General features: G+C 41.8%; 2 protein-coding genes across 2 annotated transcripts; both read right to left on the bottom strand.

Moving 5' to 3' along the window:
* Positions 1–11,772: 11,772 nt before the first annotated feature.
* LOC138910330 (uncharacterized) lies at positions 11,773–12,618 on the bottom strand. Its single transcript, XM_070201561.1, has 2 exons — positions 12,358–12,618; positions 11,773–12,162 (listed from the first exon to the last, which is right to left on the bottom strand). Exons 1-2 carry the CDS (start codon positions 12,616–12,618, stop codon positions 11,773–11,775), a joined length of 651 nt encoding a protein of 216 aa, XP_070057662.1.
* A 1,374-nt stretch (positions 12,619–13,992) lies between these two features.
* Positions 13,993–14,490, bottom strand: LOC138910329 (uncharacterized). The gene has a single exon (XM_070201560.1). The coding sequence runs from the start codon at positions 14,488–14,490 to the stop codon at positions 13,993–13,995; it is 498 nt and encodes a 165-aa protein (XP_070057661.1).
* Between the last annotated feature and the right edge of the window lie 9,270 nt (positions 14,491–23,760).

Raw genomic sequence — 23,760 nt, 5'->3', positions numbered from 1 at the left:
TCCATTCTTTGAAATGGTGCAAAGTGACCTGCAGTTTGTCCAAATACCATTGCATTCTATCTTCTTGAACTTCGAAGGTTTTGTTTACTTGATTTACCACCAACAAAGAGTCACACTTGGCTTCAATGACTTATGCTCCCAAGCTTTTAGCTAGCTCAAGACCTGCAACCATGGCCTCATACTCGGCCTCGTTGTTAGTCAACCTGGTAGTTTTGATAGATTGACTAATAGTGCTACCCGTGGGTGGTTTTAAAACGATGCCTAGCCCGGACCCCTTTACATTCGAAGCCCCATCCATAAAAAGGGTCCATACCCCCGATGACATACCCGATTTCAATAAAAGTTCTTTTTGGACTTTGGGTACGAGGGTCGGCGTGAAATTGGCCACGAAGTCTACTAAAATTTGAGACTTGATGGCCGTACGGGGTTGATATCGTACCCACTGAGTTTGACTGCCCATTTAGCCAATCGGCCTGATAGTTCGAGCTTGTGCAAAATACTACGAAGCGGGTAAGTGGTTAATATGCATATGGGGCGGCATTGAAAGTACGGTCTTAACTTTCTAGAGGCGCTTATCAGTGCAAGTGCCAATTTTTCTAGGTGCGGATATCTAGTTTCTGATTCTCCTAAGGTTCAACTGATATAATAAACGGGAAATTGCATACCTTGCTCTTCTCGAACTAGGACACCGTTTTCCGTGATTTCTGATACTTCTAAGTACTAGCAAAGTTTTTCATCTATTTTTGGAGTATGACGTAGTGGTGGGCTCGATATATATCATTTTAATTCCTCTAATGCCTGCTGGCATTCCAGGGTCCAAGTGAAATCATTCTTCTTTTTTAGTAGAGAGAAAATTTTTTGACTTCGATCTGACGATCTCGAAATGAATCGGCCTAAGGTTGCAATCCGTATCGTTAGCCTCTGTACGACTTTCATGCTGTCCACGATGGTGATGTCTTCGATGGCCTTGATTTTATCGGGGTTAATCTCGATCCCCCGATTTGACACCATGAAGCCGAGGAACTTGCCCGAACCGACCCCGAAAGCACATTTCTCGGGGTTTAGCTTCATGTTGTATTTTTTTAAAGTCTCGAATGTTTCCTGCAAATGGATCAAATAGTCCTCTGCGCGCAGGGACTTAACTAGCACGTCGTCAATATAAACTTCCATTGATTTACCTATTTGTTCCTCGAACATTTTATTTATTAAGCGTTGGTAAGTAGCTCCTACAATTTTTAGCCCGAAGGGCATCACATTATAACAATATGTTCCATATTTAGTGACAAATGAAGTCTTTTCCTGGTCTTCCGGGTTTATCTAGATTTGATTATACCCAGAATAGGCATCGAGAAAGGTAAGGATCTCGTGGCCGGCCGTGGCATCAATTGTGCGATCGATGTTGGGCAGCGGAAAGGAATATTTGGGGAATGCTTTGTTCAAATCCTTATAATCCACACACATTCTAAGTTTGTTCCCTTTTTAGGCACTACAACTATATTAGCTAACTATTCGGGATATTTTACCTCCCGAATGGACCTCATCTTGAGAAGTTTGGTTACCTCGTCCTTTATGAATGTATGCTTTACCTCGGACTGGGGTCTTCTCTTTTGCTTCACCGGTCTGAACCTAGGGTCCAAGCTTAGCCGATACATCGTTATGTCCTGTGGGATACCTGTTATGTCTAAATGGGACCAAGCAAGGCAATCAATGTTATCGATAAGAAATTGAATAAGTTTTTTTCTGAGTTACCCCGTTCCGAGGTATACCTTCCATTCGGGCCAGTGTTCGATTAGTGTGACTTGCTCCAATTCCTCAATTATTGATTAGGTAGCGTTGGAATCATCGGGAATCACGAAGGTTCGAGGGATCCTTTGATCATCATCTTCTTCGATCTTCTGATTATCTGGTCGGGTTAAAGCCAATGTCTATGATTGCTATTTGGTATCTCATTCCCCTTTTGAGCTCGATCCCTTTACTGGCAAATGCGAGGATATTAGATTCGCTTCCTCGACGGCAAATATTTCTCTTGCGACCGGTTGTTCTCCATACACTGTTTTGAATCCTCTCGATGTTGGGAATTTAAGGACCTGGTGTAGGGTCGAAGGTACAATTCTCATATTGTGGATCCATGGCCTTCCAAAAAGGGGGTTGTATCTCATGTCGCCTTCGATTACGTGGAACTTCGTTTCCTGGATGGTCCCGGTCACGTTTGTCGGTAGAACTATCTCACCTTTGGTGGTTTCACATGCCATATTGAATCCGTTTAGAACCAGGGTTGCAAGTACGACTTGGTCCTGTAAACCGAGCTGTTCTACGACCTTCAATCTAATGATATTGGCCGAGCTACCTGGATCAACTAACACACGCTTAACTTTAGTTTTATTCATAAGTACGAATATTACCAGTGCATTGTTATGAGGTTGTATGACTCCTTCTCCATCTTCATCATTGAAGGACAAAGTTCCTATGGGTGTGTAATCCTGAGTTCGAGACCATTTTTTTCTCACAATCGATGTCTTAGTGCGTTTAAGCACTGGTCCCTGAGGGGTATCGGTGTCGCCGATGATCATGTGAATGACATGCTGGGGTTCTTCTTGTTCGTTTTGCTTGACAAAATCCCTGTTTTTAAAATGGTTCTTCGCCCTATCGCTTAAAAATTCTCGAAGGTAACCTTTGTTGAATAACTGTGTTACCTCCTCTCTTAGTTGCATGCAATCTTCTGTTCTCTGGCCATGGGTGCCATGATCTTCGCACATTTTATTGAAATTTCTCTAGGCAGGATCGGTCTGCATGGGTCGAGGCCATTTAGTGTCTTTGATGCATCGAATAGCCGACACGATGGCGGATGCATTGATGCTGAAGTTGTACTCCGATAACCGAGGCTCTTCCTTATATCCGACATGCCTTTCAAACCTACCTCTGTTTATCAACCCCCGGGATCCTTAACCCAGATCACTTCTTTTGTTATTTTGTCCGGGGTTATGTATCGATTCACCGATTCTGTGGTTTCAGTTATACTGTCGGTATCGATCACTGATCGTACCCCAACTGATTATCTTCGACCCTAATTTTTGATAGGTATCGAAAGTGCACTTCGGCCCACGTGATGGCTGGGTATTCGATCAGGTTATGCTTCAATCTCCGTGAAGCCGTCGAACTTTGTTCGTTCAAACCTTGAGTGAAAGTCTGAACAGCCCAATCGTCTGTGACTGGTGGCAGATCTATTCGTTCTATTTGAAAACAAGATATGAACTCCCTCAGTATCTCGTTATCCTTTTGTATTACCTTGAAGAGGTCTGATTTTCTTGTTGCGACTTTTATGGCACCGGCGTGTGCTTTCACAAAAGAATCTACTAACATGGCGAACGAGTCGATGAAATTTGGTGGTAGGTTGTGATACCAAATCATTGCTCCCTTCGAGAGGGTGTCTCCGAACCTTTTTAACAACACAGATTCGATTTCATCGTCTTCTAAATCATTGCCCTTGATGGCACACGTATAAGAAGTGACATGCTTGTTGGGGTCGGTCGTTCCATTATATTTGGGAATTTCGGGCATACGGAATTGTTTGGGGATTGGTTTTGGGGCTGCGCTCGAGGGAAAAGGTTTTTGCACGAATTTTTTGGAATCCAACCCTTTTATCATTGGTGGAGCTCCCGGGATCTGATCAACCCAGGAATTATATGTTTTTACTTTTTTATCGTTGGCTTCGACTCGCTTTGTGAGCTCCTCGAGTAATTTATCAATTTCGGGAGTAGTCCCCGATTCTTGCTCATTTGACTTCACTATGGCTGGCTCCGTTCTGTGGGCGATTTCTCGAGGTGGATTGGGCTCCTGCCTGCTCTGTAGCTGGGTTTGGCTCTGCAACTGAGCTATTGCTGCATGTTGAGCTTGCAATATTTCAAAAATCATATGCAAGCTGATGCCGTTTTTCTCGACGTTATAGGTATCTCGAACTGCAGACCGAATGCCATCATGAATGCTATTTTCGGGTTCAGAATGTAGGTTTTCCTCAATGGCCACATGGGAATTAATATCAATCGGCACTTCGATTCGAGCTCCAACGGCGTTGACAAGTGGTCTTTCGGTACTGGGTGTCAAGTTATTGTTTTCATCTTGAAGACCGACTTCGTTGTCGATAGGTGAGGCTATTTGATTGGTACTTAGTCGTTGCTAATCCGAAATCCAAGATATTTTCATAAACAAGCACAAAACACAACGGTGTGTTTTTGTAGATTCGTATCAAATAACCACTCTTATCCTTAGCCCAACGGTGGGCGCCAAACTGTTTACCAGAAAACAGATAGAGTTAAATTTGTACGTAGTTCTAAGGATATGTGGTATAGCTTAATACAAACCGTAAGGATAATTAAAAATATCAAATATGGATTGCAAAGAGCGCAAAGTAAACAAGGTTGTAAAGAAGATGATTTTTAGGACTAAACATGTTGAATAAATTTATGAAGCTTAAAAGAACAACTCTTCACTATAGGAGAATATGGTGCTTGAATTACAATGGAAGCAAAAACTTGGCCTTACAGAAATAATAACCATCCCCTTTATAGTAGAGGGATCTTACTTTAGATATAATTAAAAATACATAGTAGGAGACCCATGATAAATCAGCTATTCTATAATTCCTGCCAAGATTCTCTCTTCTAGTGGAATTGTAACGGCTCTTGTCTATGAGCTCGATATTGACTCTAGTTTTCGGTCTTGACTCGAGCTCTCGATCTTGACTTGAGCTCGATTATGACTCGGATCCTTGCATTGATTTGGGGTCGGTGTTGGTCGGTCTCTGAATCATAAGCTCGATAACTTTACTTTACATCATAGTTCGATTTGGATTCGAGCTTAATAATGATATCGAGCTCGACATTGATCGGTCTCTCGGGCTCGAAGCTTGTTTATACCATCTTCGAAACCCATCTCGAAGTCTTACTCCGATCCATTACGTTTTGATTTCGATCAATCGTACGAAGGCCGAAATCTATTTCGACCGTATACAAGAAAGATATTCAAGAAGCACAAGAGAAAAAAGCAGACAGACATAACATAATATGAGCAACCGAAAGCTATAAAGTTTTGGTATGGCATTGTGTGTTTGTGATGGACGTTTTATTGCGCCCAAAATTACAAAATATTTTACATCAAGTATTACAGTGGCGGAAACCTAATCCAATAAGCACTTTTCACTCTCATCGTCATACTCAAGAAGTTTAATTTCGGAAATCTACAAATAAAACATTACAAGAAAGTGTCACTAGTACACAAAAAGTGAAGGGGTAGGAGAGCAATTAAAAATTATGTAAAAGGCAAATTATGAAATAAATTGCACGTCTCATCGTCCAACTCATCATTGCATGTCTCAATCCCTTCCCCATCTTAAGAAAGTAATCTCCTTGTTACAAGTTATATTTTGAATAGAAAAAAATATATTCTTATAAAATTTTGTATTTAATTTATCATTTTATTTGTATCTAAATTATATTAAAAGCACGAAAGTTTTTAGCGAAATATTTGTATACCCGTAAAACGGTACAGTTAAATTTATATGTGGTTTCTAGATAAGTGAACTAATTTGATCCTGAAATAATGCAACAATTGAAGAAATGTACAATACTTAGCCTTAAAATGTAGATGAAATAGCAAAGATGACAGTTCCGGGAACAAGGTTTCCGGGCACAGCAATAATGAGATCAAGAAGCAGGAAAGTAAAATTGTATTAAGCTTTGTATAGAGTGTAGTGTAAGTTTAGCCAGAAAATTCGTGTCATTTACAATGATAACTGGGCTTACAATTTATAGTTGTGTCTAGGGAAGGAGATCCTATGATTGTGTCATCCTTTAATGTCAATTATGAGGGTCATTGATGAAGATGTAACGGTGAACATAAATACTAAATTCTCTGTAACGGGCCGTCACTCTTAATGCTGCATAATATTCCTTATTAAATGCTACTGGGCGCAGAGCATTTAATACACCTTTATGAATGTTATTCCTTCCGGTGACAAACGGAATGGCTGCGTTCGGTCTTCGGCCACCCCCATCTTGGGCTCCACGTGTCTTTCCTTTAGATGACCACATATCATATCATATTTTACCCTATACAGATAGCCCCCTACTTTCCGGTGACATAATTTTGTGTTACCAGGAAGTTGGTAGAAATACTCTTTTGGCGAGAATTACTATAACTCCCTCTAAAGGCTACTGACAGTTAATTAGACGCACGTCTCTCCACATTTAATGCCCCGAACACGCGTCATCCCACGATTTAGCACAACTTTTGCCGATTATTGAGGTAATCATGGCCATGAATTTAGCCGCCAAAAGTTTACTTATACGCATTATTCTTTTCCTTTGCACTTCATAATTTCTCGAGCTTCTGATTTGCATCTTTGTTCTCTATCCTTTCTCTAATTCTCTTCAAACAAAAACCTTTTCCTTCTTCTTATTCAATGGATTCTTCCTCCAAGCGTGTCGGTTTTTCTAAGAATAAGAACAAAGCCAAGGACTCTGCTCCTCCAACGATGGGTTCCATCATCCCTAGAAGTCTTATTACCACAAAAGACTTTGAATAGAAGTTTTCTACTGCTAATTCTCGTACATGGGCCGTTAGCAGGTATCCTTCTTCCATACGTCCTTCGAGCATTCCTGTTGTGAAGGAAGACTGTCGCTGTCATGACTTAGAATCCTTTTACTTTGGGTGCGCTTTTTTTGAACGGGGAGCTTGATTCTATGATTGCGGAGTTTTTCCTCCGCTACCAAGTGTGTTTGTCACAAGTAAGTCCTTCTGTGTGGAGGACGGTTTCTTGCCTTTGGCGTTTGTGCCGGGAAACTGGAGAAGAGCTAACCTTAGCTCATATGATAAATTTTTATTCTCCCAAAATCTTCCGCGGGGGAATGATAAACCTCTACAAGCGTGGCCACCATACTTTGCTATCTAGCATGGATGATGACAACGACCGTAGGTGGATGGAAAGGTTTGTTGCAGTCGCTACCAATGACATTATTCCGGCAATGACTTCATCCTTTCTGGCCGCTTGGAATTGCACTCGTAAGCTCTTTGTTTAGTATTTCCTTTTACTAAATATTTTTCTATAGCCGTATTGATCCTTCATCCTTCGTTTGTTTCAGAAACTCGATGGATCCTACCGGTGACCGAAGGTTTGGAACGGTGGCTACAAAAGATCTTGGATGTTACGACGCCTGAGACTCGCTTGTGGAAAGAACTGGCCCCTAAATACAAGTGGAAGGCCAAGAATCATGGTAACTCAAACTCGCCTTGTTTCAATTTTTCATGTAAAGAACTTGATTGATCTCTTCTAACCTGTCTACTAAATCAGGTCTACATGTGGGCTCTGTTGCTGTCCTTGAGGAGGACGTCTTGGCTGATCTTAATGATGCAACGTGGCTGCTTTAGGAGGCACTTACTTGAACAGGTATCTCCGGGCCTATTTCGAGCATAAACATTTCTTTACGGAGTCCTCGACCAGAGAATAAACAACCAAGGTGAAGACGTTCCTCCCCGGTCGGGAAAAAGAATAAGAGGGCATAGACTGACGCCCCCGAGTCATCTCCGGTGGCGATGGTGACTGGTCCTCCTTCCGGACCGGTCATAGACACTGTGATGATTGATGATGATGAAGAAGCTAGTGATGAGGGAGCTTCTCTACATAGAAGACAAGGATCCTTATCATCTCAACAGGATGCTCGTCCTGGTCAGAGAGTTACACCAACCGAGGACGATGCATCGACACTTTGGGGAGAGTTTGATTTGGTAGATAATGTTAACTCCCATTTTTGGGCCCCAATTGTTGTGTCCGGTACTGCGGGGCTGAGTACCGGATACCTGCCGTCTTTGGTTGGCGAGCATCCATACACCATCACTGCATTTGATGCAATTTCTTCTCACCCTTTGACTTCATCAGCTTCATCTCCACCTTTACCAACACCAGCAACTGCTACATCATTTTCACCTTTGTCCACTCTTCCACCAGAACTGCTATATCATTTCCACCTTCATCCACTCTTCAACCAGCAACTGCTACATCATCTCTGCCAGACGCACCTGACCATGGATAGTGTGTTCCTCTTCCCTAGTCCCCAGTTTATGAGAATTTGGGGCAAAATTATGCTGCCCCTTCGGAGGATCCACAAAGGAGGAGAAACATTACTCTTTCGGTCTCTACCGAATGCAACTTGCTATCCCGGCCAGTGGAGCTTGCTAATTATCTGAAGCCTTTGGCTTCAGAGAAAGACTGGGAAAAGATTCAAGCACTCTCGGGGGAGTGTTTGTTGAACAATGCCATGCACAATGCTGCAGCGGTGCATACCTTTCTTTCTTTGTTATTTCTTCTACTTTTGTATGAATGTATTCTATGTTTTACTTCTTCTTGTTTTGTACGCCAACTTTCTTGCTTATGAGGGACTTCAGAGGTTGATTCATAAGAAAGAGGAACTTACTTCTGAACGGAATAAGCTTTTGGTAGAATGGGACCAAACCGTTCTCCGCCTCTTGGAACTGGAAACCAAAGTTACTGAGGTTGTTGTTTTGGAGGTTCGTTTGCAGCAAAGCGAGCAAGAAGTGGTAACCCTTAGCCAAGAAATTGACCCACTGAGGGTTAGATTTGATAAAGCCAAGGTCAAATAGGCTGAAGTCCAGGACGCCGTTCTTGCTGCAACCGAGCGTGAGGCTGATACTGCCACTAAAGTGATTGACTTAGAAGAAACCTTTAACTCCAAAATCAAATAGCTTGCTGCTATGAGGGCGAAACACACCCAGTTAGAAGAGAAGTACAAGAAAACTATCGAGCATAATAGGCTCTTTAGTTCAACTGTACGCGACCTTGATGTCATCCTCAAATTTGCTAGGTCCGCCCGGAAAAACCTTTCTGCCGAAGTAACCCAACTCAAAGAAGAGCTTAACTGCCGAGAGGCTTCCCTCGTTGTTGAAAACAGTTACGTCATGTACAGCATGGGGAGAAAAATCTCGGAAGAGGCCATAGCTGGTGTCATTGACTTTGATGCCAAAATTGCTAAGGCACGCGTGCTTGAGTTAGCTACTAAAAGTGGACTCCCATCGAGGTCTGATGTACCTGGACCTTCTGGTTCTGGTTTTGAGTTTTCAGGAATTGTAGAAGAATCAGAAGATGATGATGCCGAAGGCCAAACTGATGAAAATGTTGAGCCATCGCTGGACCCACCTACTTCTCCCGGGGATGCAACCACTTCTCTTCCTCCTGGTTTCGGAGACAGTGCAGTTTAGCTTTTCTTTTCTTTTCTTTTCCCCATTTTGTACTTTTATCGTTTTGGCACATTTTTATAAATAAAGACATATTTTTGCTCAAGTATTGTTTGAGTCTTACTTTTGTTTGAATATCTATGCAAGTCTTTAACCTTTATTCCGGGCATAAATTCTTCTGAAACCAACCCTTTAACGTGAGGGTTTTTATAAGAGAGGGCCCTCTTATGTTTATGGTGCTCTTGAAGAGGACGTCTTCTGTTCATTATGGCACTAACATTTGAAGTACTTGTTTAACTTTCAAATGACAAAGTTAGTTCATTGTTCAAATAAGAAACAAGATAAAAATAAAAGGATTTCATTTCATATAATTCTTTCTATTTTCAAAAGTACCCAAGCATTTATTATGCTAAGAAATTGCCATTACTTGTGGCTAGCATTTATTATGCTAAAAAGAAATTGCCATTACTTGTGGCTATCTTGTACAACTTGTTTCTACGGGGCTGGCTGTGTAGTCCCCGGTCTCGATGATGCATTTGGTTTTCGGATTTTTGTTTCCCGGTTGATGTGGCAGCCAATGTTGTCGTATCCTCATATCATTCCCCCCAATGTTCGAATGCGAAGAATGCAAATTGGAACACTGGAAGTCTTGTGTCTTCAAGGATTCCACCAATGAATTGCTAGATAATCCTTAAGTCGGCAACATACCTTACTTCCCCTTAGGAATCCATGTTAACGAGTGAAAGAATATATAACAATCCTCTAGTGGTTTGTGCTCGTGAAAGGTCGGGTAACCTCTGTTCGGTAGCAAACTTAACTTCCCAGTGGGAATTTGCTATCGAACCAAAGATTATCTAACCATCCTCGAGTGGAAGCTTGTTTGTTTGCCTTGCTATCAAAGGTCTTATTACTGTTGTTTTCGTAGTATGCTTTCTATCGCCGCCTCATTAAAAACCTTGCCAGAAAAACCCAATTGGGACAAAAATTGAATGAAGGGAAAAAGAGTGCAGCACATTCTTTCCGCTTGAATAATGTTCATCAGCAATAATATCTTTTGAGGTGTGCCACGTTCCAGTTGCTAGGCAATTTGTCTCCATTCTAGTTCTCTAACTCGTATGAACCTTTCTCAGTAATAGCTGAAATCTGATAAGGACCTGCCCACGTTAGACCTAGCTTTCCCGAGTTGAGCTCCCGGGTATTTTAGATTACTTTCCTCAGAACCAAATCTCCTACTTTGAAATAACGGAGGTTGGCTCTTCGATTATAATATCGCTCCATTCTCTGATTTTGAGTTGCCATTCTTACACGCTCCTAGTCCCTGCGTTCCTCGAGCAGTTCCAAGTTGATTAACATTTCTTTGTTGTTTGATTTTTCATCTGTCTAAAAATATCTCAAAGTGGGTTCACCCACTTCCACCGGGATTAGGGCTTCAACACCGTACACAAGGGAAAAAGAGAGTTTCTCCTATGCTCGATTTTGCCGTTGTTCAGTAGGCCCATAGAACTTTGGGTAATTCTTCGGGCCATTTGCCTTTGGCTGCTTCCAATCTTTTCTTGAGGTTTTGAATAATCACTTTGTTTGTTGACTCCTCTTGACCATTTGCGATCGGATGATAAGGAGATGATGTGATCCTCTTTTTCTTCAAATCTTCGAGGAACTTTGTAACTTTTGCACCGATAAACTGTGGCCCATTGTCGCATGATATCTCTTTTGGTATTCCGAACCTGGAAATTATATTTTTCCCCAGAAAATCGACCACTTCGCGTTCTTCGATCTTATGATAAGGACCTGTTTCCACCCATTTAGAAAAATAGCCAGTCAGAATTAAAAGCTTACCTTTCTAGGAGCTGGTGGCAGTGACCCGACGATGTCCATCCCCCATTTCATGAATGGTCATGGGGACAGAACCGAATGTAAGGGTTCTGCCGGTTGGTGTACTAGTGGTGCGTAGCGTTGGCACTTATCACATTTTCGTACGAAGTCTTTGGCGTCTTGTTCCATGCGACGCCAGTAATATCCTGCCCACACCAACTTCAGCACTAAAGAATCTGCGCCCGAGTTATTGCCGCATATCCCTTTGTGGACTTCTCTCATGACATAATTAGCTTCTGATGCTCATAAATACCGGGCCAGCGGGCCTTGGAAGGATTTTCTATACAATTAGCCTCTCTTGAAGCTATAACGTACAGCTTTGGCGCGTAATGCTTGTGATGCTTTGGGGTCTTCGGGCAACTTCCCGTACTCGAGATAGTCAATTATTTCATTTCTCCAGTCCCAGACCAGACTAGTCGAGTTTACCTCATAGTAACCATCCGTATCCAGGACTGAGTTCATCAGTTGCACTATCATCCCGGACTCTAATCCCTTTATTTCCATAGAGGATCCTAAGTTTTCTAATGCTTCCGCTTCTGCGTTATCCTCCCTCGGGATATGAATAATTGACCACTCCCGGAATCGTGCCAAAAGAGCCTAGGTCTTTACCACGTATTGTTGCATGCGTTCTTCTTTGGTATCAAAGATCCCGTAGACCTAATTTATCACCAGCTGCGAGTCACATTTGATTTCGATAACCTCAGAATCAAGTCCCTCATTCTCTGCTTCATTGTTAGTTAAAGGGATCATTGTGATGGCTTGCCTTAAGGTTTCCCCCGAAGGCGTGATTAAGAATATTCCGAGTCCAGACCCTTTTACTTTGGAAGCTCCATCCGTAAATAAGGTCCAAACCCCTGATGTCGATTCCGACACCATTACTGCCTCCTTGGTTGCCAGAGGCAGTAGTCCTAGACTAAAATCGGCGACGAAGTCAGCCAAGACTTGCGACTTAATTGCAGTCCTTGGTTTATATATTATGTCGAACTCACTCATTTCAATGCCCCATTTAGCCAATCTTCCCAAGAGCTCGGGTTTATGGAGAATGTTCTGCAAAGGAAAAATATTCACCACAGCTATCAGGTGTCATTGGAAGTAGGGCCTGAGCTTCCGAGCGGTGATTACGAGAGCTAAGGCTAGTTTTTCCAAATGTGGGTAGCGAGTTTCTTTTCCCGTTAAAATTTTGCTAACGTAATAAATGGAAAATTACGTACTTTCGTCCTCCCAGACTAAAACCGCACTTACCGCAACTTCTGAAACTGCGAGGTAGACTAACAATGTTTCACCTTCTTTTGGTTTTGATAGCAATGAAGGGATTGACAAGTAATTCTTCAGGTCCCTCAGAGCTTGCTTCCACTCCAATGTCCATTCGAAATTATTTTTCCTTTTGAGCAGTGTGAATAAGCTATGACATTTTTTTGACGACCGGGAAATGAACCTGTTCAAAGCTGCTAATCTTCTTGTGAGCCTTTGGACTTCCTTTATGTTTGACAATTGATCCGGCATATTCTCTATGGCCTTGATTTTTTCGGGGTTTACCTCAATTCCCCTTTGCGAGACCAGAAATCCCAGAAACTTACCAGAACTGACCCCGAACACGTACTTCTCGGGATTAAGTTTCATGTTATGCTTCCTCAGGATATCGAATATTTCTTGCAAATGCTCAAGGTTGTCACCTCCATTCAAAGACTTAACGAGCATATCGTCTATATAAACTTCCATAGTCTTTACTATTTGCTTTACAAACATCTTATTTACAAGCCGTTGATAAGTGGCTCCAACATTTTTCAATTCGAAGGGCATCACATTGTAACAATATATACCAAAATTCGTTATAAATAAAGTCTTTTTCTGATCTTCCGGGTTCATCTTGATTTGGTTGTACCCGAAATAAGCATCGAAGAAACTCATTAACTCGTGCCTGGCCATGGTATCAATCATTTGATAGATATTTGGCAATGGAAACGAGTCTTTTGGGCATGCCTTATTAAGGTCTTTATAGTCTACACAGATACAAAATTTATTATTCTTCTTAGGAACTACTACTAGGTTGGCTAGCCAGTCCGCATATCTTACCTCTCAGATCGAACCGATATTAAGCAAGCAGGTTACCTCTTCTTTGACGAATTTATTCCTGGCCTCGGCAATAGGGCGTTTCTTTTGTCTTACAGGAGGTACGTTGGGATCCAAAACTCAGCTTGTGCATGGCTACTTCCGTCGGGATACATATCATATCCTCGTGCGACCATGCAAGACAATCGACATTAAATTTAAGGAATTCATAAAACCAGACCTGAGCTCCGGGTGCAGTCTTGTCCCCAAATGGAATTCTTTTTCTAGGAATTCTTCGAACAATGCAATTTGCTCTGGTTCCTCCGCCGTGGACTTCGTTGCGTCCGTCTCTTCTGAAACTTGGAAATATCTCGGCACCTGATAATGTTCTGATGACTCTACTCCCAGGATAACTTCTTCTAGCTCGGGAGTAGGTGTCGGTTCCTCTAATTGCTATGTCGTGTGCTCCTTCCCTTTGCTACTAGAAATTGATATTGCATTCATCTCTCTTGTTGCCGGTTGATCACCTTTTATGTGCTTGATTCCTTAGGGCGTTGGAAACTTCAGCAATTGGTGATATGTTGAGGGTACAACTTTTATCTCATGTAACCATGGCCTCCCCAGGATGCTATTGTATCCCATGTCACCATCTACTACTTCGAAGAGTGTTGTTTTCATTACTCCTTCAGCATTCATGAGCAGCAAAATCTCTCCCCGGGTCATCACGCTTGCACGGATGAATCCAATGAGGAGCTTTGTTGCCGGAATAATGCTTCCGGTGAGTTTAGCTTGTTCCAATACTCTCAATTGTATGATGTTATCCGAACTTCATGGATCCACTAGAACACGTTTAATCTTAAAATCCAACACATTTAAAGAAATTACCAGTGCATCTTTGTGTGGTAACAGCAATCCGTCTGCGTCCTCCTTCGTGAAAGTGATATCGTCCTCCCGGAGTCTTTTACTATGAGTTATCGATACTTTCGTATTCTTCGCTGCAGAAAAGGTGACCCCGTTAATCTCATTCCCTTCGAAGATCATATTGATCATTTGGTGTGGGGGTACTTTTCCTGCTTTTGAAGGTTCCGCGTTGTCTCTGTTACAACCATAATTGTTCTTAGCTCGGTCACTCAAGAATTCTCTGAGGTGATTATTCTTCATTAGTGTTGCCACCTTTTCCCCGAGGTGTCGGCAGTCCCCTATTCGGTGGTTGTTCGTCTCATGGTATTCACACCATAAGTTAGGATCCCTTTGGTTGGAATCAGATCTCATAGGTCTCGGGAATCGTGCCTCTTTAATATTTCTCATGGGTGACACCAACTCCATTATACTGACGTTGAAGTTATATTCTGATAACTTGGGGTAAGAAGGATCTTGAGACCCCGATCGGTCCCTCTGTCAATGGTGAACTTGTTTGCTGCCTGGAAGTTTCTGCCACGGCCTTCGGTCTGCTCTTAAGGCAAAAATCGGCCCCTCAAAGTCTGTCTGTCTGCATCATAGTCATCCTTTGATTATTCTCTGCTCCTCTCTCGTCCTTTGGCCGATGATGTAGAATTGACCTGGTCATCTTCGATCTTTATCTTTGACTCCTACCGGTGTTGGACATCTGCCCAAGTTGTTGCTTGAAACTCAAGCAGGCTCTCCTTCAGCTTCCGAGAAGCATCTGAGTTTCTCAGATTCAATTTTTTTGGTGAATGCTTCAGCTGCCCATTCATCCAGGACATCCGGGAGCAACATTCTTTCTTTATGGAATTGGGTAACAAACTCTCGTAATAATTTGGATTCTCCTTGTGTGATACTGAATATGTCAGCCTTTCGGGCTTGTACTTTCCTGGCCCCGGCATGAGCCCTGATGAAAGAATCTACGAGCATCTAAAAAGAATCTATAGAATGCTCGGGTAATAATGAATACCACTTTAGAGCCCCTTTCGTGAGAGTTTCTCCAAATTTCTTTAGCAACATAGATTCAATCTCTTGAGGAGCTAAATTATTTCCTTTTACCACCTTTGTGTAGGTGGTAATATGCTCCTATGGGTCTGAAGTCCTATCATACTTTGGCGCTTCAGGCATTTTGAACCGCTTTGGGATTAGTTGTGGTGTCGCACTCGGCTTGTACGGCAATTGAGAATACTTCTTCGAGTCCGGGCCTTTCAATACTGGTGGCGCGCCCGGGATTTGGTCTATGCGGGCGTTCACTTCCCTCATAAACCGTAAAAGTTCATTCTTGAATGGGTCGTTCTCGTTGTTGAGACTGGATCAGCTCCCCCAGCCCCGTTGGAGCCAATTACACCCTTGGGAGTGTTGTTGTCGACTCTCTGCGTTGATTGGTTTGCGGGAACACTAGGAGGAATTAGATCTTGTCTGTTTGCATTATTCAAAGCCCCCGATAGCGCCTGATTCAGCTATGTCATAACCTTATCCTGTCGCGTGAGGTGACCTAGAATGATCATCTGTTGCTCTTGCAGGACCCTCACTGCATCCATGATATGCTCCTCATCAGCATCATCGGGAGTTGTCTCCCGAACCTGTCGAGGGTTCTGCCTGTCTTGCACCGGCGTGGCATCATTCCTCTCATTGCGGGTGTCACTGATTGAATCCTCAAAATGAGGCTGGTCCCCTCGAATTTTAGGGTTGTGCGTGTTGTTAACAGTGTTATCTGCCTTTTTTTAAAAAAAATTTCTAAGACAAGATAATCGAATCACGTTAGTGAAAAAGGCAAAGATCAATTTAATTGCACGACTATCTAGGCCCGACGGTGGGCGCCTAACTGTATACCCGTAAAATGGTACAGTTAAATTTATACGTAGTTTCTAGACAAGTGAACTAATTTGATCCTGAAATAATACAATAATTGAAGAAATGTACAATACTTAGCCTTAAAATGTAGATGAAACAGCAGAGATAACAGTTGCAGGAATAAGGTTTCCGGGCACATCAATGATGAGATCAAGAAATAGGAAAGTAAAATTGTATTAAGCTTTGTATAGAATGTAGTGTAAGTTTAGCCAGAAAATTCGTATCCTTTACAATGATAACTGGGCTTACTATTTATAGTTGTGTCTAGGGAAGGAGGTCCTAGGATTGTGCCTTCCTTTAATGTCAATTATGAGGGTCATTGATGAAGATGTAACAGTGAACATAAATGCCAAATTCTCTATAACGGGCCATCACTCTTAATGCTGCAGAATGTTCCTTATTAAATGCTACCGGACGCAGAACATTTAATACACCTTTATGAACGTTATCCCTTCCGGTGACAAGTTGAATGACTGCATTCGGTCTTCGGCCATCCCCGTCTTGCTTAACCTTAATCGAAGTATTATTGTCTTTTTCGTAATTGCTTAATCTTAATTGAAATTATTGTTGTCTTTTTCGAAATTGCTTAACCTTAATTGAAGTTTTGTTACCCGTTTCATTGTTGACTTATCCGTATTTGGAGTCATTGATTCATGTTATCTCTCATCGTCGAGTTGTACTTATGTGGAATCATTGTTGCACATTATCTCTCCCCTTGTTGAGCTATTCTTTTTGAAACCACTATTCCCTATTATGTTTTTCATTGTGAGCTCATTCTTCCGATTATTTGTGTTCTAAAGTTCTTGTGTTGATTTACTTGCCATACTCTCGTGTCATTGTTGTTGTTGTTGTTGTTGTACTCAGTGTTGTTGAGCCGAGGGCTATGCGTGGTTGTGGTATTGAAATTTGTTTTGAGGGAAAGTTGTGGCATATGGGCACATGTGGTGAAAGACCTTATATTGTGTTGTTATGTTTTTGGCACACATGGTATTGTTGAGAGGAATGTCGGGGTGTTCGCACGTGAGTTGTCCGTGCTATTGTTATTATTGATATTTGTACATACGGCGTGACAAGGTGGGCTATATATGTAGGTTTGCGCATGTGGCGAGACAAGGTGGGAATATTATTATGCGTGTGCAACGAGACAAGGCGGGCATTTATGTAACTGTTGCGCACGTGGCGAGACAAGGTGAGCTATGTCGAGGATGATTTGTGATGACTTATGATGGCCTAGGGGCATTGTTATTGATAATATTTGTGTAGTGGTGTGCCTACCTTGTGTGAGTTATGCATTTTACGTTTTGTTGTGTTGTTTCTTATGTGCCATTCGTTGTCTTTACTCTTACGTGTTGACTCGAGTTGTGATAGGACACTTGCACAAGCAGACACGAAATTAATCACCCATATCGGTTTGAGAAGATGAACCTTGATGTCTATTTATCATTTACATATATTCTCGTATACTTGCCTTCGATGTGAGAGTTGTACTATTGGCACGCGAGTTGTCCGTGTGGTTATGAGTTATTGTTATTGCTAGCACGTGAGTTATCCGTGCGGATGTGAGATATTGTCACTACCTTAGCACGTGAATTGTCCGTGCAGATATGAGGTATTAATGGTATTGGCACGTGAGTTGTCCGTGCGGTTGAAATTTGTAATGTGGGCACAAGATGCCAAGTGATCTGGGACCTGTGATTTGTGATTATGAGGTTTGGTACCTCCGGGAAATTCTTGAATAAATCTTGTGTGAAAGCGGTTGTTCTTATTGAGTTGTTACTTTCTTTCCTTTATTTGGTTTCACCGGACTTAAACTGCGTTCAGCTTACTCTACGTCGTATTACCTGTTTATTCCCTATCGTTAATTATTGTCTCTAGTTTCTTATTGTAAGTATTGTTTTGTTATTTCTACCATGCGTAGCTTTATAATGATATTGTTCCCTATTAGTTTCACATTATTACTTGTACAGATTATTAAGTCCAGTAGGTGTCTTGACTGTCCCTCGTCATTACTCCACTGGGGTTAGTCTTGATACTTACTAGGTACCGCCGTGGTGTACTCATGCTATGCTTTCTGCACATTTTTATGCAGATCCAGGTACCTCGAAGTTTGTTGATCATTAGCTAGCTGATCGGGCATTGCTGTGGAGACCCAAGGTATACGTGATGTCGCGTTCGCAGGCCTCAGAGTCACCTTATGGAATTTTAGCTTGTACTGTTTATTTCTATTGCGGAACATTTGTACATAGAGATTTTCTAGTGGACTCAGTAGAGCTTATGACTTGTACTACCGATTTTGGGATTGTTGGCTTTGTATAGAAATTTCTGCTTTGTAATTAATAGTTGTTGGTTAGATTTTGCCATTAATTCAGTACATGTTAGGCTTACCTAGTCCTAAATACTAGGTGCCACCACGACATCATACGAAGGGAAATTGGGGCTATGACAAATATTTAGGACTTCAAATTCTATTGTAATACTCTATTACAAGTCACTTTATAATAACTCTATTACAAAGACTTTACAACTCAACTAACTCTAGCCAAGACTCAAACACAAAGGTTTAAGGTTTACAAAGGGTTTCCTACAGAATACTTCTAAACAAGCTAAGTAGGAATTACAATTGAAGAACTATTACAAAGTTACAACTCAACTAAGGACATACAATGACTTGCCGTGGGGAACTGGTCCGTAGTAGTGTTGCTCTTTGTTCTTGATGCACTTGAGAATTGATTGCTTGATAATCAATAATCGTGAGGGAGCTTCTATGAATTCTCTAAGTGAACAAAAAATTTGTTTTACCTTCCTTGATGTTAATAATGCACTTATGACATCACTTGGGATGATGTAAGCAAGGTAGGTAAAAGACACTCCCCATAAAGTTGACTGCTACACTATTTCTGCACTGTAGCGTGTGCAGGCAGCAACTTTATGGCTGGGGCAGTTGACTTGTACAGTTTTCTCGGGAAACGATAGTTATCTGTTCCCTCTGTTGTTCAATATTCCAAGCTGGAACCTTTTGATCTTAAGGTCTTGAGAATATGTAACAGGTTCCTTATCTGGTTCTTGACTGTAAGTTTGTTAGATCATCAAAACATAACATGGATATACATATAGCCTATCAATTCCCCCCCTTTTGATGATGATAAACTTATAATTCAAGTTCCCCCCTAAGAACTAGCATTTCCTGAATTCCCCCTGAATCTGTTTCCCATCCTGTTCCCCCTGAATTATTTTCTCCCCTTTTGGCATCATAAAAAGATTAGTAATAGGCTTATAGCAAAAAGAAGTCTAGCTTGAGTTAACTCATACCACTTGTGTGCACACAACATGACTAAAAACATAACATAAAGACAAGGCATATACATCAAAAAGGGAAAAGCTTCCATTAACAATTTGGATCTGAAAATAGGGAGCAAAGTCAATGTTACTGACAACCATCCACAATTCAGAACAACAAAAACAAATACCACAAACATCATAAAAATAAATTAATCATAGGAAACCAATACTTAAGACTTGACACTGAGGGGACACTGTTTAGGGAGCACTTGAAAGAGAGGGCTTAGAGGCAGAGGCAAGGGTTTTAAGGATGAGATCCATTTGAGCATTCGCCGATTTTTGCTCATTGAGAAGTTTCTCTTCCAGGTCCTCCACCTGTTTCTTGAGCTCAGCATTCTCCTTGGTCAGGCGGGCAACCTCTTCACTTTGAGAGATACTGGAACCAGGTGCCTCCTAAAGCTGACTCAACTAACTCTCAAGAATAGCATTCCTTGCTTTCAACTGCCTTATCTCAACAGTAGCACTGTTCTGAGCATTGATCAACTGAGAAATGGTAGAAGTGCTTCCAACTTCTCTAGCCCTATCAATGTACTCACATTCTTCCAGAGTGGACTTGGAGAAAGTTTGCTTCTTAGTGCCCACTTTAGCTTGTCCTAGAGGAACCTTGAAGTACTCAAAGACCTTGGTGAGAAGGAACCCTTAAGGTAGCCCATGATTACCATATTTAAAATTTGCCACTTTCTGCATGTGCTCTATCATGATCCCAGGCAGGTTGATGGTAGTGAAGTTGTCCAGTGCTTCCATGAGGAACAGGTCTGCACGAGAAGTGATAGATCTTCTCTCAGCACGAGGGAGCAAGACCTTGTTCACCATCTCAAATAGCAGTTGGTACACTGGAAGGAGGGCCTTCTTCTGGACCCGTTCCCCTTGCTGAACTACTCTGTCCTTCAGGATGGCGTTTCTAAAATTTGGAGAACAAGATCCCTGGACACTAGATAACCCTTCAGCAGGCACACCCAGAATAGATCCCAACAAAGCAGAGTCCATTACCATATCAACTCCATTCATCAGTACGCAGATTTGATCATCCTCAACTTTGAAGAGGTCGGCATAAAAACTTTGAACTTCCTCCTCATACACCTTTGGAGCATCACTTGTGAACATATATGTCCACTGTTGAAAATCACAAATTTTAACCAGCTGTCTCATACCAGCCTCTTCCAAAATGTCAGGGGAAAATATGCGACCCCGTAGCACCTTTTGATTCCTCAACTTCTCTTTCCCAACACTCCTTGGATCACCAACTTTGGCCTTCTTTGAGGAACCAGGTTCCTCATCAGCATCAACTTTTCTCTTAATAGGTTTGTGAACATTCTTTCCTTTTTCATCAGACTTTACAGATCTTTCACCCAATTCTTCCATCACCCTGGCAGCAGACTGTTCTACCAACTTATCACCAGATTCTTTCACCACATTTTCACTAGCGACAACATCATTAGACTTGTTCAGACTTTCATCAAACACAGAAGATCCCCTTTTAGGCTTGGGAGACCATGTTTTTGTGAGCGCTTTCTAGTCAAGGAATCAGGTTCCTCTTCTACTTCATCATCCATATTCATAACTGACACTGTCTTCTCGCTCACAACTTTCCCATCTTTCACTAATTTTCTTCTCCTTGACTTATCTTGGCTGTTCTTAAGCACAGACTCAAGAGCCTCCTTCCTTTGCAACCTTGTAGTTGGTCTCTTAGGAGTAGACTCTTGAATAACCATTGGTCTATGCCTAATCAAGCTAGCAATTGGCATATCATCAAAATCCTCTTCACTTTCCCCAACTACTTCTTCAGAATCAGATTTCATCTCAGGCACAACCACAGACAAAGGCTCAGCATTGAAATGAGAGGGGGGGGGGGGAGCAAGATCAATACTGACCTAGGGCTCTTAAGAGGAACCCTGAGTTGGATCCTCTGAGGAGGCACACGCTCTCGATTGTTCAACAGGAACAAGCTCTCTACCCTCTTTAACACTCTTAGACTCATCCCCCCGAGTCCCAAAACTATCATCACCTTCTTCTATAACAACCCCTTTCATGAGCTATGGACAACATGTTCTCTATTGCCTCTTTCTCTTGTACATCCATGGAGAACTCAGTAGAGGAAGGAGTGTTACCTGTGGACACAAGATCAGGAGCAGTATTTGTTGAGTCAAACTTCTCGGAAATAACAGTTTGATCTACCTTTGACCCTTTTTTCATAGGCAAACTTGAAATTTCCTGATTTTCTTCTTTGTCAGTAGTACTCTGTTCATCCCCTTTTTCCGGCAAAGTAGGAGAAGGGCTCTGGGATACAAATCTTTTGGGAGTCAAGATTTTGCAACTCCTATGAGAATTAGAACTCGAGTGAGGAGTCTAATATCAGTGTTTCAACGGGTGAGGACTCAATGGGGATGTCACTTGAAACACTCGAAGTTGTTTGATTTTCAGCCATGGTGAGAAGAAGAGACGGGATTTGGCAGTTTGAGGAGAGGCAGAAGAATGGGTGTTTTGAAATTTGATGGGAGGAGTTATGACAGTGATAGATGTATTTATGATGGATGAGGGGCCAGTTAAGAAAGGGCGGCAATTTTGGGAGTTGGGTCGGTTCTCAATGGGTGAGGCGTTTGGTTTCAAAGGACAAAAAGAAAATGTAACTGACATACTGATGACGTAAAACTTGTTTTAACCTTTCAAAATTGTGCATGAGAGAACAGAGAAACTACTAACCTGTGTCAGGAGAACCAGGTTCCCTAACTAATCTTGCATCTGTAAGCTTTGCCCTTTTTACCAGCGCGTACTGCATTAACTGCCTATTTGCTCTGTAATCATCATGCGTGTCTAACTGTAACGGTATAGAGATGAGTTAGACTTTGCCAGAAAATACTTTTTAGCTAATTTTACCTAAACATTTCTTTCATAGCCAATCATCGAGGGACCATGTTCTCAGTTGGGCTTTAGCAACCCCAGTGCCAGACGATTTCTTTCAAAATGTTCTCTACTCAAGGCCTTGGTAAATATGTCTGCAATCTGATCTTCTGTGTTGCATAATTTCATGAAAATGAGCCCTTTTTTAACATTGTCTTTGAGGAAGTGGTGACGCACATCAATGTGCTTGGTTCTCTTATGTTGGACTGGATTTTTGGCCATATTGAATGCATTTGTATTGTCTCAAAGGAGAGGCACACAATCTGAGAACACTCCAAAGTCTTCCAGCTGCTACTTGATCCACAACGATTGAGCACAACAAGAAGCAGCTGCTACATATTCTACTTCTGCAGTTGAGAGTGCCACTGAGTTTTGCTTCCTTGTACCCCAGGAAATGTGACATTCCATATGTGTTTTTCCTATCCACCAGATATCCTGCATAATCAGCGTCAGCATACCCAATAAGATCAAAGTTGTCACCTGAGGGATAGTAGAGAATCATGTCCTGCGTTCATTTGAGATATCTCAATATTCTCTTGGCAGCCTTCAGATGAGATTCCTTTGGATTGGATTGAAACCTTGCACAAAGTTCCACGCTGAACATAATTTCTGGTCTGCTTGGAGTGAGATACAAGAATGACCCTATGATCCCTCTATACATGGTCTGATTTACAGGGGAACCAGGTTCATCCATGTCTAGACGGGTAGCTGTGGCAATAGGGGTGTCGATGAATTTTGATGCTTCCATGTCGAACCTTTTCAGCAATTCCTTGATGTCCTTCTGCTGACTTATCAATGTTCCCTTCTGAGATTACTTCACTTAAAGTCCGAGAAAGAAATTTATTCTCCCACCATACTCATCTCGAACTCACTCCCCATGAGTTTTGCAAATTCTTCACAAAGAGAGTCAGTTGTGGCTCCAAAGATGATATCATCAACATATACCTGAACAATGAGCAGGTTCCTCCCTCGTTTTTTTAGAAAAAGAGTGTTGTCAATTTTTCCTCTTGTAAATCCATTTTCTAGAAGAAATTTTGACAACCTTTCATACCAAGCCCGGGGAGCCTGCTTTAGCCCGTACAATGTGTTGTCTAATTTGAACACATGCTCAGGATGCCCGTGACACTCAAAACCAGGAGGTTGCTTGACATAGACTTCTTCTTTTAGATATCCATTTAGAAATGCAGTTTTGACATCCATTTGGAGCAGTGTGAACTCCATATGAGATACAAAGGCAATACGAATTCTAATGGCTTCCATTCGAGCAACTGGAGCAAATGTTTCATCATAATCGATCCCTTCTTCCTGATTGTAACCTTGAACTACAAGCCTTGCCTTATTTCTTATTGTATTTCCAAACTCATCAAGTTTGTTTCTGAATACCCACCTGGTTCCTATGATAGTTCGATCTGCAGGTCGAGGGACCAGGTGTCATACCTTGCTTCTTTCAAATTGATGCAACTCATCTTGCATGGTTGTGATCTAGTCTGCATCTTTCAATGCTTCTTTGATGTTTTTGGGCTTTATTTGAGAAAGAAAGGCTGAAAAGGCAAGTGAGTTTCT

This window comes from Nicotiana tomentosiformis, chromosome 4 (assembly GCF_000390325.3).
Source record: "Nicotiana tomentosiformis chromosome 4, ASM39032v3, whole genome shotgun sequence".
Classification (NCBI taxonomy): Eukaryota; Viridiplantae; Streptophyta; class Magnoliopsida; order Solanales; family Solanaceae; genus Nicotiana; species Nicotiana tomentosiformis.
This window is presented reverse-complemented; position numbering and strand designations above follow the sequence as displayed.